At 39.5% G+C, this 18315-nt stretch overlaps 1 protein-coding gene across 2 annotated transcripts in view; it reads left to right on the top strand.

The window, feature by feature from the left end:
- The first annotated feature begins 2718 nt into the window (after positions 1–2718).
- The window catches only part of BMP5 (bone morphogenetic protein 5), a 54562-nt gene continuing 38965 nt past the window's right edge, over positions 2719–18315 (top strand). The window contains exons 1-2 of one of the 2 annotated variants that reach the window (XM_035109772.3): positions 2719–3105; positions 3385–3752. In XM_035109772.3, coding sequence (XP_034965663.1) covers positions 3095–3105; positions 3385–3752 — 379 coding nt within the window. In that variant the 5' untranslated portion in view covers positions 2719–3094. The other variant, XM_035109771.3, reaches the window with a different exon arrangement.

The raw sequence follows: 18315 nt of genomic DNA, 5'->3' as shown, positions 1-18315 counted from the left end.
GCAGGGCTGATCTAGTTAGGATCCGCTGGCCCTTGAACCAACCCCGTTGCCTTCACATGAGATGGCATTGTGCCCAGTCCAGGCCTGTTTGCTGCCTGCCTCGACCTCCTGTCCCAGCTGGCTTGGCCACTCCATAAATCTCTGCTGGGCTGGGGAAGATCCGATTCTTATTTATTGAGAATATTTCTTGGGTGCTTTTCATCAAAAGATTACAGGGCGGTGTGCAGAAGCGTGAATAAAATTAATTCACAAAATGTATACAGACATTTTAAAGCAACAAATAAGCATAATAAAATACAAGAAGCCAAACCCCGCCCCCAAAGAAACTGAATATAGAACACAGCCACAAATTCAAAAGGAGTTTGGTTTACATCACGGGTCTTTCATGTGCCCGTTTTCATTTCAAGGAAAGCATCTCGATTTTGCCTCGTTTTTGTTTTTTTTAAGCTTAGTGTTTTTATTTATAAGATTTAAATCTCAGCTTCTGACTTCTAAGAAGATAGGCGGCATAATCATATGTAACTCAGATGTTTTAAAACAAGTTACTGTTGTTAGTTAGACCAGCCAAGCTGATCAGCTGCTGCTAGGAGGTCAGGTCAAACTTATGTTTATACTGTAAACTGAGGCCAGTAGTTCCTTTTATATGATCCTAGGCCTTGCATGTACTCCATGGGACCTCTGCCCCCCCCTCTGCCTGTCTTTGAGCAGATGACCCCATGCCACATCACTAACTGCAGCAATGCTCCCGGGGATCCTAAGCAGTTTGCTAAACTCTCATGCTCCTCTACAAATGTCTGCCCCCATTTGAACAGCCTTGCCACTTTCCATTCCTTTGTAGGAACATTCTCTGGGCTGGTGATCACCAGGTGTTTTCAACTCCCAACTCTCACCATCCCTGACCATGCTGGCTGTGGCTAATGGGACTTGGAGTCCAGCCATATCTGGAGGAGATCCGGTTGGGGAAGACTGCTCTGTAGAGCTCTTCTTTGGGGGGGCTTGGTCTTCAAGGGTTGTGTGGGGATGAGGTGATGTTATTTATTGGGTTGATTATTATTAATACAGAGATTGTACGTTCTTGGTTCCTTAGAACTGCCTGCAGCCTCTTATGACTCCAACCTCTTATTTTTATTTTGGATACTTTATACTATATTGCCCAAATCTAGAGATTTCTTCCTTTTATCAGCTGATAACTGAAGCGCCATGTGTTTTTCCATTCAGTTAAATGAAGTGTGTAATTCGGTGGATAGAAACAGAGGCATACTTCCAATATCTCCTTCCGCTGAAGTGGAAGGGCAGATCTATTCAGGCAGGAGCGAAGGCTGAATTGACACAAGCAGGCTCATCATCTGAGGACTGCAACACTTTGTGATGACTTCCACACATGCAATAGTAATGACAGATCAAGCACTACAAACAGAAAATCATTAACTTCAATAGAAGAAGCTCACACAGTCAGCTGTGACTTAAGGTAGCAGTGGTTGAGCAACTGACTGGAGAAACACTGAATGACATATATGTGGGTGTGACTTAGCCCTAAACCTTTCCATTCTGCCAAATGAAGTATTCCGTATAACCCAGAGGTCTTCATACGTCTCCGGAGGAAAGTTCACTGTATTGATAAGATACCTTTCTTTTGAAATTTGTGAAGCAGAAAAATGAAACAAATAATTTGGCAAACTAAACGTATTTATACATTTGCATTTATTTGACTTGACAAGATCCAGCCATAGGCAAATCTTTACAAATCCAAGATGCTATTAATAATACGTAATGACAAAGAAACTGAGTATTTGTTAAATGTCCAACACATTGCTTCCAACACCTGGTAAATAATTTCTAATTTATCATTCTAAAACGAGTTTCAGCTAAGTAAAAAAAAAGAATGCAACTTTCTTTATTTGAAAGGGGTACAACCTGACCAAAGTTAAGCACGTTTAAGCATATTAAGTATATTAATTTCAGCTACTTTCTGTGTGGTTTCAACGTGTTTTTCAGTCCCCACAATCTCAGATTGTTTTTAGAGTGCTTGACTTGGTTGAATCATGCTCTTCCAAATTAAGAAACACATATCCAGCACTCAAAGTCCTTGGCCAACAGTATCAATGGAATTTTAAAGTACTTAACTTTTGGTGCATCATGGCATAATTATTACAAGGAGAGAGGTGGCTTGTTGTTTTTAAAGGCTTCTTATATATTACGCTAATCAATATGATAAAAAAATATAATCCTGTGGGCCAAGGATTTTGAAAACATTTTACATGTGCCACACACATAATTATTTTCATTGATATTTGGTGCCACACTCATTTTGAAGAGATCATTATCTCGCCCTCTTAGAGGCAGGAGTGTAATCTGAAGGGGGGGAAATAGCTTTGTCTGGTAACAGAAGGGTTAAGCCATTCCCCCCCTCACTTTGCCCGTTTCAAATTACAATGAGAAGCCTCTTCTCTCCCAGCAGGGTTGTGCTTACATTAGCTTTTAGATCTCTCTTGAAGGGAGCTGCTATGTTTTTGCCTGCTAGAGGTGGAAATAACAGTTAAGGAACTCAAAGGGGTTGGGTGGATTTTCAGCAGGGTCTCTCTCTCTCTCTCTTTCCCCCTTCCCGGGAAAGGCCTTTAAATGTTTGGTACATGTTTCAGATTTGCTGGACATTAAGGAGAGAACTTGGGATGTTAATGATCTCAGCTGATTATTGGGGGGGAAATTAGATGTTACACCACCAAGCTGCTGCTCAGACCAGGAAAGAATGAAAGGTGGGAGAAGAGTCTTAAGCAGTTAATGAATTGAGTTGAAAACATTGCAGGAGAAGACTGCTCTGAGAATGCCTGTGTGACTGAAGATGGTCTGTCGCTTAATAGAACCACATTCCCAAAAACTGGTTCTTTACGGTTCTTTACAGGAATGCCTGCATCAGCTAACCAAGTTCTGGTCCTCTGCTCCATCAATGCAGGAAAAACAGTAACAACAGTGGAAAATTGGAAGTCCGAATTTCAGCTTTCTTAGAAAGAACTGCGCCCCGACACATCCTGTAATATTTAAATAAGCGGAGAAATAAAACCAGCAAGATGTTGTGCTCAGAAATGACAACGTTGACATGAAGAATAGGTAATTTACAGTTCACCCCCTTTTTTTGCCCCCTACCCCCCCAGCCACCAGGAAAGCAGACCTCATATGAAAAAGTAGAAGGTGGAAGAAAGGGATTACTTTTTTTGTTGTTTTTAATTTATTTTGCATATTGAGATCTATATATCTATATATATAAATAAATATGGACAAAACTGTGCTCAAAGTTCTGGTGAGCTTACTCTGGAATTGTTGGATTCTAATGGGTTCTGTGAAGGGAGGCATTGGAGACAATCACGTCCACTCCAGTTTCATTTACAGGAGATTGCGGAACCATGAAAGACGAGAGATCCAGAGAGAAATTCTCTCCATCCTGGGCTTGCCTCACAGACCCAGGCCATTTTCACCTGGAAAGCAAGCTTCCTCAGCACCGCTCTTCATGCTCGACCTCTACAATGCCATGACAAATGAAGAAGACACTGAAGAACTGGAGTATTCACTCAGGGGATCACTAGGCGGAGAGAGCAAAGGGATAAGGAAGGGGTACCCGGCATCTCCAAATGGATACTCTCGGAGAATACACATCTCTCGCACAACTCCGCTGACTACACGGAGCCCTCCCTTAGCTAGCCTGCATGATACCAACTTTCTGAATGATGCAGATATGGTCATGAGCTTTGTCAATTTAGGTATGTTGCTTTCTTTCTTTCTTTCTTTCTTTCTTTCTTTCTTTCTTTCTTTCTTTCTTTCTTTCTTTCTTTCTTTCTTTCTTTCTTTCTTTCTTATACGTTCCTCTGTGTTCTTTGACAAGCAAGGAGCCAGGACCTAGAAGCTGGCTTCTGTCATGGCCAAATTGGTCCCTGGAAGGTGTATTAATAATACAAGCAAGCTGAAGTTGAGCAAATTTTAAAACAGGCTACATTGTAGGTGGTCACGGGGTGTGTGGGTTTCCCTCACTGTTTATGTTAAAGTCAGTTTTTATAATTCTCCTCTCTCGACTTCTTTCCTTGATGTAATGATGTTGTGTAGCCTTAGGCTAGTAGCAAGGGTGGTTATTTGGTGTGGTTTTTTTTTTTTGTAAAATCTGTTTAAAAATAAGCACATGAGTTGGTGGATTATGCACTTTAAAACAAAACTTTAAGGAATAGGAAGTTGAAGTGTGTTATTTAAAAGTTTCTGAATTGTGTGGGAGAAGCAGCAAAAGGCTAGACAGTTTGGAAGATAAGTTTTAGTTGTTGCAGAGATTATAGATAGTGATTCAGCCTTACCTTGTGCAGCTTTACTTGGACATAACTAGTGTGGACATAACTAGTATGGGTTATTATTGTTCTCTAGTAATTGTGCATAAGATTGCAGTCTTAAATAGATTTCATATCTCGTGATATTTTTGTCGCTTTTCCTATCTAATAGGAAGATGTGTGGCGATCTGTGGGATGCACTGCTTTTCCTTTGTTGTTAGTTTATAGCCACAGTTCTCATATTTGTGTAGTCTGGGGACCCCCCCCCCACATGCATATTTGAAAAATATTAATTCTAAAATATTTAGAATCAGAACATAATGAATGGAGCATGTTTAAGAGTCTTCAGTTTTTGAGCATATGATTCAGGGAGGAATATAATTACAATACACCACATAATGAAAGAATGATCTACATGCCCACCTTGTAATAGAAAAGGTCAGTTTAAGAATGTTGTTACTAAGCAATTGTTTGCCAGTTTGCCAGTTTTCAGTTCAAGGGGGGAAATATCTTGCATATGCTGTTATCTGGTAAGGAGTGTGTTCATCTCTTCAAAATAAAAATCACAATAACAATATTTCCCCTAGTATACAGCCCTTCTTTCCAGCATATGACATGAAATATCTTGCAATGGCTGTGTCTTGTAAATAGCGTCTTCTGAATTTCTTTTCATTATAGTGAAGTTACTCCAGTCCTCAGTGGCTAATACCTTATTATGTCCTAGAAAACAACAAATGACAAAAGTTCAGCTGCTATAAGAATAACAATATTTTGCCAGTTCTTTGGTAGCAGAAAGCTGATTTCAAATCTCTTTGAAAATGTACTATTGTGTGCTTTTTAAGGCAATCGCAGTCCGGATTTTTGTTTGTTTGTTTTTGTAAGTATAACTATTCCTCAGGAGTTTCATTTCTCGCATTCCTTTCAAATTTTGTCCTACTACTGTTACCTTTGCTTTGCCCTTATCTGTAGCTTGATTTAACTCCTGTGCCCAAAGTAAAGTTGAAATGGCACACGTATTTGCTAAGGGAATCTAAGGATTCCGAAAAGTACCAAGAAGGTGTTTAAATTTGCGCTTTTTAACAGAGATCCTTGATGGAGGTAGATTGATGCATCAGTTCGCATTCGTTTGCTCTCTAACTTGTGTCAGGACTGAGCTCCACTGGTTCAAACAGGATCATTCAGTAAATGAATGTGCTACGGTATTAAGGAAATACAGTACTGGTACATCCACCACTCCCGAATCTTTCATAGATCTTCAGGGGTTAGAGATTGTGCACAACACAGACAAAACTGTTACAAGATTTGCAAGATTTTTTTCTCATATGAGTTAGATGCCCACTGACCCCCCCCTCCCTAAATCGTTATTGCTTATATCCTACTAACTTTGGAAGCACTTTAAGAAGCAGCTGTGTATCAGAGTCTTTTTATGAAATCTGGAATGGAAGGCTTTTTTTTCTTGTGGTTAATATGTGCAGACATTATTGAAATTTCAAGCTTTATTAGGTTTCTATGAGCTGGCCCAAGGTATGCTACAGTTCTTCACCCCTCTGTAGTTGTGTGTTATGTAGCTTGTAAAGCACTTCCCACTTTGCAACATTTATTTCAAAATATCAGTGCATAATGTAAGCTAACTAAACATTTTAATTTTAAACATAGCCTACAATTAAATTATGCTGCAATCCTATACCCACCTACCTGGGAGTAAGCAGCATGGAATGCTGTGGGACTTTTCTTCTAAGAAGACATGTATAGAATTGCAGGGTTTATCCTTCATGTAGGCAACTATCTTCTATTATTTATTTGAAAACCATCAGGCAATCTGGGTTAAGGTGTAAAAGGGAAAAAGATGGGAGGGTCAAATGGGCAGTCCTTGTTTTAACTCCGCAAGATTTGTTTTACAAAATAATTGAAGCTCTTTGTGACTGGAAGTATCACTGAAGTTCTTTGTGATTCGAGCTATCAGTCAGTTGCAATCAAATTGCTCTGTTTTGGAAGGAGCTGACTGTGTTTAAGTGGAGGGCTATTATCAAATTACAGTGCATTAATCCCCCATGAGGTGATAAAAGAATTTGCATAAATCATGGCATTGCCAACTGTAACTGTTAAAAAACCCCATATGCTAAAAATAACAAACGTGAAGTGCTAAGTCTTAGAAATGCTGTTTTCTGTGAGCTTGAGGTAATAAAATTAGTCTTGAGGGACATCTGTATTATGAGGCATTCCCTCCCCCTTGAGGAACAAAAGGCCATAATTATTCTGACAGAATAATTTTTGATAATGTTTGCATGCTTTGCTAATGAAATTTAGAAGTGCCTGAGAGGTTATTGAAATGCTAATTTTGAAATCAAGCTAGAGGGGAAAACGAAGTAATCTGCAATTAAGATGACGTCTGCCTTTTCATCATCTCTGAATCCTGATTTCTTCTTAAAAAGAGCAAATGTACACTATTTTTTAAAAAATTGTGTTTTCTTTTCTGCTAGTAGTATTCTCATTTATGTTTATAATAATGTAACCTCTCATTCTGCTCTTCCCTTTCAGCTGACATTTGTAACACTGAAATTGTCACCAAAAGCCCTTTATATTTATTGAGAAATATTAACTTCAGTATTCTAGTACTCAGAGACTACCAGGACACCTTATTTAACAAAGATAGGTAAATCCATGCTTTTGCTACCGGTACTATTGCCGTTATCTGATTATGGTAGACAAAAGCTAAGAATAGTTTTACCCCATAGTGCCCAGCTTCTCCTCTAAAAGGATCTCCTATAGACTGAAATAAAAACTGGCCAACATTTGGAGATTTATTTCCATTTTTAGCTTACATTTATTCATTAAAATTCATATCAGTAGCTGGTTGCTTTAGCACCCCTCCACTTTTTCTGTTGTGTACATTAGTTTTTAAAGAATTGCCTTTAGAAGCTGAACTGTATAACTGGCATGTGATTTTGATAACACCCCCCGCCCCCGCCCCGCTGTCAGGCAGGGAGGGGAGAGACAGTATTCTGGAAGGAGTTTTCAAAATCTGTACTAATGTGTGATTCAATCCTGGTTGGAAATGTTGATGATAATAATTGTACTTAAGCACAGTTCTATTCAGTGAATCACTGGTGAAATAAAAAGGTTGTCTAATGCCCCACTCCCAGGTGATCATTGGAGCTTTGTCTAAGACTAAGTGGATTGCTGACATAAAACTATCTACTCAGATAGAACTCAAAGGATCACTGGGGTTGGGGAACTAGGCTACCTTTTTATTTTACAAATGAGTTGTTGAATAGTGGAAGGCTCTTTACATGCTGCATATTACTTTCAATTGGACTCCTACGAGAGTGAAATAAATACAGGCAGTGGATGAATGATGCTTGGCATATTGTTCCCACGGATAATTCCAAATTTAGTAGACACTATGATTGTACTTATCCTCATTTTTTCTTTTTATTTGCCAATACCGTCAAGGTGTAGTTTTGAGGATGAAAAGCAAGGAAGTAATTTATCAGGGTAGTATTCCACTAAGTTTTATTCAGAGTATACCTACTGAAATTAATATCCATTAATTTTAATGGCTCTACTCTGATTAGAAATTTGTTGAATACCACCCTTGGTTAGATTCACCTGTAGATTTTCTGTATCAAATTCTTTGAAGGATTTCCCCCCCAATACAAACAGCAGGAATAAGCTGAATAATGGGAGTTTTTAATTCATCTTTTTCATCTTATCAACTGCTATTATTTATATACCTCTCCATAGTTCAAATAAATTTCTGAAAGATTTACACATGTATATATCACTAAGGAAAGACTAGGATCCTGAAAAGCATTGCACAAACGCTAGGATTTACACATCTTGTACAAACTGAGGGCCAATTCACAGGGGTTTGCGGTTGTGGTTCCCCACTTTAGATTAGCAGGGCTCTCTTATCCTAATGAGGGAAAAAAGTGGCTTTGGGGCTATGCATGGAAACAGCCAGTTTTATATACCACTGCAACTGCCAGTACAATTGGCAGCTACTGCTAGGTGTGGGATTTTTTTTTCCTCCTTGAAAGAAGCAAGCATTTCCTCAAGCAAGCAAACAAACCTGTGTTTCCTCCAGTACTCAGAACATTCTGATTTAGGCTCATGGTAGCATAACACCTGTTGCCTCTCTTTCAGTTTTTCACAAAAACATGTTTGCCACAAACTTGGCCAACTCAGGTTGTGAGGGTGGAAAGTATTGTCATAGTAACCTTGGAAAACCTGTAAAAATTGTATTCTCTTTATTTGAAACAAAACCAAGTAAAATATAGCACGTTTCTCTTACCTGGCAGTGCTCTCCCACATTTCTGATTTTGCCCCTTGCCCCCATTTGCTGGTTAAGTATTATATTCACATAAAGTGGTCAGTCAGAAAGGTCATGAATGATTTTGAAAAATTGGTACAGAAAACAGGCAATGCACATTAATGAATGAGTTTTGAGATGTGTGTGTGTGTGTGTGTGTGTGTGTGATTGTGTGCGAGTTATGTGTACAGTTAGATTATTTACTCTAACTGTTCTGAAGTAATTGATCCAGCAGTGTTTTGAAAACATATATTTTGTTTTGTTTTTCCTCATGGATTTGAAAGAGACTCAGCAACTTGGTTTGCCAGAAAAATATGAAAGAAATCACCAATAACCCAAGAGAAACTGATGTAGCAGATGGCTGGGAGAGTATGGTGAAGGGACATACATATGTGTAAAAATATGTACTGTTATTAATAGTTTTGCCATTAGGAAGGAGACTGATACAGTTCCGCTTGTTTTTTCAGTATCAGTTGCTTTTTCAGACTAAACACAGACTTTGGGCGGGAAGCTGTGGGTTAGGTACAATACATGTCTTACTAGGGAAAAACACACTCATGCACAAAGAAAACCTCATAGCAACCGTGAATAGCAATTAAAGGCATCCATAATAACACCTCGTGGTTGTTGATGCAACCTTTTTGTTTCCTGGAAAACCATGTGGCGCGTAATATTCCTAACCAGCATGCCTGTTCCTACACAAAGACCTCTGTGACAGCTATCCCTGGCTATGATGAATAATAAGGCAGGCTGTTAGGTATTTGCTGTGTGAGGAAAGTGCTTGCATGAAGCATGGCTCTCTAGTGGTGAGGTAGTGATTCTTTCCCTGCTTCCCAGGCTCTTCTTGCAAACTCTTCCAAAGAAGTCTTTGGTTGGTTGGTTGGTTGGTTGATAGGCCGTGCTTAACTATATGGCTCCATTAGCACTATATATTTAATGCAGTCATGTCTTCCACCAAAGACCCCTGGGAAGTGTGGTTTGTTAAAGGTTCTTAACAACAGATCAACAGTTCCTTGGGAAGAGAGATTTACTCTGTTAAACCACTCTGAGATTTGTAGCTCTGTGAGGGAAATTGGCTCCCCTAGCAACTCTCAGCACCCATAGCAAACTACAGTTCCCAGGATTCTGTAAATGTAGAACATTAACACAACAGAGCTGAAGTAGTGTTTAATAACAAGACCAAAGCCCATAATACTATAGAAGATCTAGGATTTAAAACTCTTTTGATTGATGCTCTTTGTGGAATGCCATCCAGAATCCATGGTAGATGTGGGATTCGAACTTGAATTCCAGGTGCATCTAAAATACTAGCTAATGCAACACAAGATCAATTAGTTTGTGGACCAATCATGCTACTGGTTTTCACCCTAACTATCCTGTTGCATGTAAAATATTCAGAGTCTTATCAGAAAGCATTGTGGTTGAGATGGTGTGAGATTCTTTGAAAGTGAAATCTGTGGTGTGTGTTCTGCAGTGTGCAAGTCACACTCACGAGTGACTACGTGAGGGTGGAGTTACAATGTGTAAACCACACATCTATAGTAGCTATATTTCTACCATGGAAACACTGGTTGGGATACATTTTGGATAAGCCCTGCAATTGTGTTATTTTTCTGTAATCCTTCTGTGGTTACTCATTCTTACAAATGTGCTCCCAAGTGACAGAATCAAGATACCACCACAGGAAATTAGCTTTCAGTAATTGAATTTCATGCCGTGTGTTTTTTACTTGCATTATGCAGCGGGAGAGACAACATAGGTTGTGGTAATGTTTCTGTGTAATTAGTGATCATGTGAAGTCGCCTTTAGTGTGCAGCAATGCTTGCAAAGCTCGACCTAAAAGCAGGGTTGCAATAATATCCATTTCAACCTGTATTCATCACAGCCAGCACTGTTTCTGTAGTGCTACATTTTTATTTCCACCAAATAATATTATTTTCTCTGTCCATCATTTAATGCAAGTTACATAACTTGTGTAACTTTCACCTTACATTCATTTCACTGTAAAGGAAATGCCAGAACAATGTAAAAAAAAAAAGTTCTTCTTTACATGTTGCTTGCAGCCTAAAAACAACATAGTAGCTGATTTTTGCAGACTTAAAAACAATGTAACTTGATGCAAAATAAAAAAATTCCTTCAGTAGCACCTTAAAGACCAACTAAGTTTATATTTTGGTATGAGCTTTCGTGTGCATGCACACTTCTTCAGATACCACTTGATATATTCACTTAAGTGAATTCCTTTCCTGCCCACAGAGAAGCACATGAACTACAGTACAGCAATTTCTACTGTACTTCATTTCCCATTTTTGTTGGAATTCTCTGACTTCCTTACCTAAAAGTAGTAGTAGTAGCAATCATAATAATTTTGTATGCTGCCCATCTGACTGGGTTGCCTCAGCCACTCTGGGTAGCTCCCAACAGAATACTAAAGCACAATAAAACATTAAAAACTTCCCATACAGAGCTGCCTTCAGAAAACTGGTGGGTAGTGGGATAACATGAGGGTGGTACATTGGAAAAAATATTCTAGGAAAAATGAAAAGTGAAATAAACAATAAAATATGACAGTATGTTAAAAAGAGAGCAGCTGGGGGGGGGGGAGATATCACAGCTTTAGTACCGGAGGGATCTGAATTGCTGAGATCTCTTAAAAGTACAGCAACCACCTCAGTTCCAGAGGCAAATCCTTTCATCCCAGCAAAGTAAAACAGACGCACCAAAAGACCCCATCCCACCTCAGTATGTGTGCATGCAGGGAGTACACAGAGGAGCTACTAATGCTTCTGGCCATAAATAACATAGTAGCTAGCTTTCTAAAAACCACAGGTTAAAGGATGAGGGCTGCCATGACGCACACAGAGAGGCTGAGATCAGAAGAGAAGCAAAAAAGGAGGTCAGTCAAAACAATGAATCCCCTTGTTCAGAGTCATATTTATGAGTGCTTCATTGCACCTAAAGTTCATATTTTATTGGCTAGGCCATGGGGTTTCCCCATTTGCTCATCTCTTAAAATAACACCCCTGGCTAAAGATTCCTATAAAACACATGAGTGCTATAGCAGGCAAAACCTGTCAGTCCTGACAACCGGTTAGTTTGTTTTGGTGGAGTGGTGTTGGAGGGACTTTCAATTTTTGCCCTGAAGATTGAGATGTTTTCTGGGCAAAGTTGACCGTAGGGCATTTCACGTTAAGTCCTTGTTTTGAGACACATGTTTATTAAGCATCATCGTTTGTTTGCAGGCTATTAGGCTACATTTAATTGATCTGTTTGGTAACCTACCTTGTAGTTTGAAGAAAGTGTGGTATGTAATAAGCAACCCATGGAAAAACAAAAAACTATGCTTCCATCATGAAAAAGATGCTACCAAAAAACCCCAGCAAATATTCATGCTATTTCTATGGTGTTTAGAACAATTCTGTTCTCTTGGCTGAGGCTAAAGGTAGGTCATAGCTTAGTGATGGAGAATCTGCTTTTTCTGCAGAAGGTCCCTGATTCAGTTGCCAGCATCTCCAGGTAGCACTGCCAGTTAGTGTAGGCCAGGCCTTTTTTTCAGGGGGAACTCACTGGAACTAAGTTCTAGCACCTGTCAGGTGGATGCCATTGCCATTCGAAGAGAAAGAGGTGAATTCCAGCACCCTTTTTTGAAGAAAAATAGCACTGGTGTAGACAATACTGAGCTAGATGGAACAAAGGATACAGCAGCTCCCTATTTTCCTATAGTGTGCTGTTTCTTTTTTCCATTTCTTTCTTTGTTCTTATAGTTCCCAATCTCGTTGGCTCACTGTCACTCACAACACACGGTTGTTCTGTCTCCATGCATCTGTGCAGTCTTCATGTTGGGACATACCAAATATCTACATAGGTCATCCTGGCCAACAGAATTAAAACAGTAGACTGGACAAATGTGGCCAAGGAGCTGTACTGTGATGGCAAAGGGAAAATAGAAAAAGGGCAATGAGAAGAGCTGCAGTGAAACAATATGGAAAACTGGGAGCTGCCTTTCAACATAATAAGACAAAATGTTTTAAGTTTTGTCTCAGCCTTGCCAAGAAATTCCACCCAAATAATTTGTACAACACTCCGTTTCTGCCCAAACCCGACTTCTTATTTATAAACAAAATATATCCTCCTCCTTCTGTCCAGCTGGACAATGTTAGGAGTTAAGTGCCCTTCCTATTTAGAGGAGCCAATATATTTTAGAGACCCTGTTCCCCAAACAGAAAGACTAGATTCAGTGTCTATAAAATCCCGAAGCGTAACCTGTTTCTGCTTATGAGCAACTGAACTGGGATGTATCCTTCAGTAGTTAAAATTTCTTGCTTATGTTTCAGTTATACATCCTTCCATCCTTTTAATGTATTGTTTTAATTCATTGACTTGATTCACAGAATTCTGCATACCATATTTTAGAGTAGCCTACGGTAGCGGAATCTATGGCTTCCCATACCTTGTTGGGTTTCAACTCCCGACAGCCCCAGCCAGCATGACCAAAGGTCAAGAATGATGAGTTGTTGTAGCCCAACAACATAGGGAGGGCTTCAGGTTCCCTGTCCCTGGTTATGAGAATCAAGTTTGAGCCATGGGCTGTCATATGTCTTCCTCCCCTCCCTACTGAATAGGTTTGAACTCATGCCTTTTCAGCACTAACCCTAGTTTCTCATGACACCTGACTCTGCAGATGACACTTACAATTCATTCCAAATCAAAGACTGCACTCCCAATTCCAACCATTGGATTTTGCCTGTGGTTTGGAGGGAATCGCTTAGCAGAATTTGCCAAGTTGGATGTCATGGCACACCATGGTTAGTGCTAAATTGGAAATGGGAACACGTCAGTCCATTGTCTGGGGGAATCTACTGACTTCAGCCTATATATGTGTTTTAATTGCTTAAAGTAATATAATATTCTTCTCAACAGTGCTACAAAATTTTGATCCCGGGGTTTCTAAGTACAGTATTGCGCAAGTGTCGTGTTTGTGGTGGACAAAGTTAGTGCTACCGTACTACAAGTGAATACAGAGAATGCAAAAGGTATAATGCAATATAGCTATCTGTTACACACTAGACCTTTAAAGTACATTTCTGCACCTCCCAAGAATTATGGGAGCTGTCGTTTACCTCTCACATACCTACAATTCCCAGCATTCTTAGCAAACTACGGTTTGTACTTTTAATGTGCTGTAAAGATCGGGTGTGTATGCAGCCTTAAAGTGCAATCATATGCCTGGTTACTTGGAAGCAAGTCCCATTGTGTTAAATGTGGCTTGCTCTCTAGGATATGTGTTTAGGATTGCAGCCTTTATGTATTTAATCAGGAAGGCAAAATATAGTATACTAAATTTATGAAAACTGAATTGCCTAAAATGAAAATGCTTTGTTTTGTTTTGTTTTTTCAGTTGCTTGGTTTTTTTTTAAAAAAAACCAAAAGCAAAAACCAATACTGTGGATTCATTTCAGCCCTGGCCTTTGCATGATTCCTTTCTTGGGCCAATTTTTATCTGCTGACCATCTGAACCCTGTTGTTAATTTTACTTAATTGCATCCTGTTTTAATGTTTTGCAACGGGGATGAAAGTTCTTAAAGCCTTACAGAGAGGATATGAAGGCTAATAATAGTGATTGTTGTAATAAAGCCCAGTCTCATGAGAAGGTTATTTCTTAAGTTAGATAGGTAGCATAGTAGTTTCAAGATCTTAAAGTAAGGTGAAACTCTGGATCAAGTACTTTTTGAAGAGGGAGATTGTCTTCCTATTGTGATAAAAGGCTTTCCTGTTTGCTTTTTTTGGAGTTGGAATGCTCTCCAAAAGCATAGCCCCTTTGAATAATCAGCAACAGCACTTGAGTGCAGATAGGGTTGATCGGAGGCTTGTAGATGTCACAAGCAGCATCCATCTGGAACATAGTAAGCAGTTTACATCAGGTCAAACTATCTGATCACCTAGTCTAGTGCTGTCCACTCTGACTGGCAGCAGTCCTTTAGGGTTTCAGGCTGAGGTCTTTTCACATCATGTCAGATGGTTGGGGTACAAATAATAAAATTATTATTATTGTAGTTATTATTATGTGCTCTTTGATCCTTTTAAATTTTTAAAATACAGTCGTCCCTTCGTTTTCGAACAGCTTAGTTCTTGAACGTTTTGGCTCCCAAACGCCACCAAACTGTTCCGGTTTGCAAACTATTTTGGGAAGCCGAACATTCAACAGGGCTTCTGCAGCTTCTGATTGGCTGCAGGAGCTTCCTGCAGCCAATCGGAAGCCACACTTTGGTTTCCAAATGTTTTGGAAGTTGAATGGACTTCCGGAACGGATTCAATTTGACTTCCAAGGTACAACTGCTACTGGGGATGCCACGACCAGATCTGGGCTCCAGTACATGCAACGTGTGTTCTGCCACAAAACAGTGGCACAACTCTCTGATTCTAAGTATGTCCAGGATGCATTGTCTGTCTGGAGATAAGGACTTATGTGTGTGTTTCTTGGTGTGCATGTAATATTTATCCAGGAAGTCCTTGGTGGCATTTCCAGCCTCTGTGTATACTTCAAATGCTGAAACTCTTTGGCTTCAAGTCGTTAGCGCTTTGAACAAAAGAATAAAAATGGTAATGTTGTGCACCTCCAAGACCTGGATGCTGGTAAATAAGTTTACTTGAAAGCAAGCTCTGCTCATTTCAGTAGAAATTATTTCTTATACTGTATATCCATTTCACATACCTGAAACAATATGCATGCTGCTCTAGGAAGATCTAAAAATGTCAGCCCCATGTGTTTTTGCTTTACAGTCCGTTTACATAATATACAAGTGATGCTTCTCTCAAGGGGGCAAGTGTCTCTTGCATGTTATATAAACACAGTGTAAAGTGAAACCACGGCTGGAAATTTTCAAACGGTCCTAATGTCACCGTAGTCATGGAAGCGGCAGCAAGCACTTGGCTTCAGGTGTGCAAAAAAAGGAGTTTTAAGCATGCTCAAGATCAGTCCTAAAGATCTCCATGTCCTTATGTAAAATTAAAGCATCCGTAGAGTTTAAAACAAGGGATTAGTATGTTTGTTACTTTGTACTTTGAGTGAGGGGGAGCTCTTAAGAGTGATACAAAAGGGTGACACGTATTCATTCAAAATGTGTGCACATTCTTCACTTTTAAAAAGCTGTTTGTTATAGATACAGGCAAGACTCCTCAGCAACATCACACAATGTTGGTGTTTACTAATTCAAATGTATGAGTTAATTAGCTGTAGATTGCAAGAATGCGTATGGGGGGGGGAAATTCCCCCTAATTCTGATTATCAAGGGACTGTTCTCTAGATTTTTTATTGCTTTGTAACAATGGTGGGAGGATCAAATGGCTGCTGCCATTCTTAAAATATGATGGCACTTCCCTTAGAACTGAAGTATTGTACTGAAAGAGGTGCCTATTTTTTGATACTTTATTGTCAGCGATGGGGCATCTGAGACTGGAAATCCAATTCCCAGCAGCACCAGCCGACACAACAGATGGTCAGGGATGATGGGAATTGTCAGGGCCGGACAAGTTTAGACACACCAACTAAGCACTCCAGGCATCGGTTTCTGCAGAGGATTGAGGGGGCATGACAGGACATTGTGAGGAGCCAGGGGGTGGAGCTGAACACCCTCTGAAAATTGAGGGGACCTGTCCCCCTTAAAAAGACATTGGGAGGGGGGCAAAACTGCCCCTTTCCTAGGAGTTGGCATCTATGCTAAGCACTTAAAAGATTTTGGGACACACACACAATAATAATAAACCATAAAACAAAATTTTGTTTTTCAAAATGAAAAAAAATCTACAGTAAGATAGAAAATGTTTATTTTTGTATATTTGTATAAATATTTATTTTTGTTCAGCTGCACCAAATGGCACATGGTAAATCTGGTGGTGGAAAATTTTGGTGGTGCCCCCTTCCCTTACCCTAAGCATGTGCTTAATGGTTAATCCAGCCTTGGGTTTCCCATCTCTGTTTTATGTTGACCTTCTGAAGGAGGCAAAAGTCCTTGAGAACAAGAAGTGCTTCTTAAAATTAATGTGTCCATCCTTGCCTAACTTGTTGGCCTTGGCTGTTTTCTTCTTAACACGCCCTGACATATTCTATTAGCTTCAAAACCAATGAACACTGGATCACTGGAAGGCGCCTTATTCAGAGTCAGATCATTGGTTCAATGATCTTGACTACGTAGCAGTGGCGCTCCAGAGTTTCAAAATTTCTCTTCCAGCCTTGTGCATAACTCCCAGGGATTGAACCTGGGACCTTGTGCAGATGCTCAGCCACTGAGCTATAGTCTTTTCACAAATGGTCCACACAAATTTTCAGATTCAGAAATCGTATGACTGGTTTTTTTTCTAGCTGAATGGAAGTCAAATGCTCTGGTGAGGTAGTGCATAAGTAGGAGCAGACCTTGGCTATGAAAAAATTCAAGGAAAATGAGTTATGAGTATTATTGGAATCAGTGCTTTGCAAAGAACCTGACAAATTCAATAGCAGTGAAGATTTCTGAGCCTTCATTGTATCTGGGTGGGGGGTGTCAAGCAGATTTGTGTGTGTGTGTGTGTGTGTGTGTGTGTGTGTGTGTATTTGTATTTCACTAATCTCCGGGTTGATTTGAACTGACATGCTCACTTGTAGGTTTTTGAAGACTCTGCTATTAATGGGTCTCTTTTTGCTACTGAACAAAAGTAAAGTCAAGTAGAAAACAGAAGACTGTAACCAAAGCAAAATAATGTGAACTTGATTTTCCTCTTATTTTTCAACCTTAGCAGGCTGAATAATTTATTTGACTTATAGGCAATTATAGACTCACCTTCCCCTTTTACTAATCAGGAACAGTATAGCAGAAGCTGGCTCCCTAACAGGACATGAAGTAAATGTGGAAAATTTGACTTCCCAACTTGAAACAGGAGCTTTAGTGTATTCCGATCCATACCTGAATGATATTAATTTCTCTAAGTTTTTCTTACTGAAAAGGTAGTGTTAGCGTCATTTTTTACAGGGCTCTCTGTTTTGAGAGAGGGGAATTGGTATTACAGCCTGAGTGTACCATACTTTGCGTATTTATGACCTAGGGAACTAGTTTGTGATCTAAAGGCTTTTATTTTAATTAAATTTCAAATGTAAAATTGACTCGGATCCCACAGCAATTCAGGTCTAAGGACTGGCAAGATCTGGCTGCAAGACTTGAGGTCTGAACTATCTAGCTAATGTTTTTAGATCTATTTAAATTTGTGAAGTAAGTGTTCTTCCAAAGTTGGAAAATGAGCTGATCTGTCTTGGAAGTATGTTGCTAAGATCTGGCAAATCAGCACCTGAAATGCTTATAATAATTGCAAGTGCTGTTTCCTTTTATTTTTTATGGAGAAACAGAACAGGACAAAGCTAACATGACCCCTCAGATTTCAGGAGCAAGTGGGATTAGTCTGAAAACTGGCCTATCTTCTGAGAATTGAAGTTTTGACAGATCTGGGTTCTGTGACAGAGTGTGATCCAGAATTACACCCTCAAATGCATTCCCACCCCAGAGCACAGCAATGCTTTGCGAAAGGCCCCTAATTTAAGATTAACATAAGGAAAGCTGAATTCTTCTGACTGGGAAGAATTATAAGAAGAAACTACAGGTGATATTAATGTGAGTACCGGTAGCAATCAGGAAGGAAAGAGGTGCATCAGATGAAGGTGAATGTCCTTGGAGGCAC

Source organism: Zootoca vivipara, chromosome 3, assembly GCF_965207765.1.
Source record: "Zootoca vivipara chromosome 3, rZooViv2.hap1.1, whole genome shotgun sequence".
Lineage (NCBI taxonomy): Eukaryota > Metazoa > Chordata > Lepidosauria > Squamata > Lacertidae > Zootoca > Zootoca vivipara.
The sequence above is the reverse complement of the archived record's forward strand: the minus strand, read 5'-3'. Positions and strand labels throughout refer to the sequence as shown.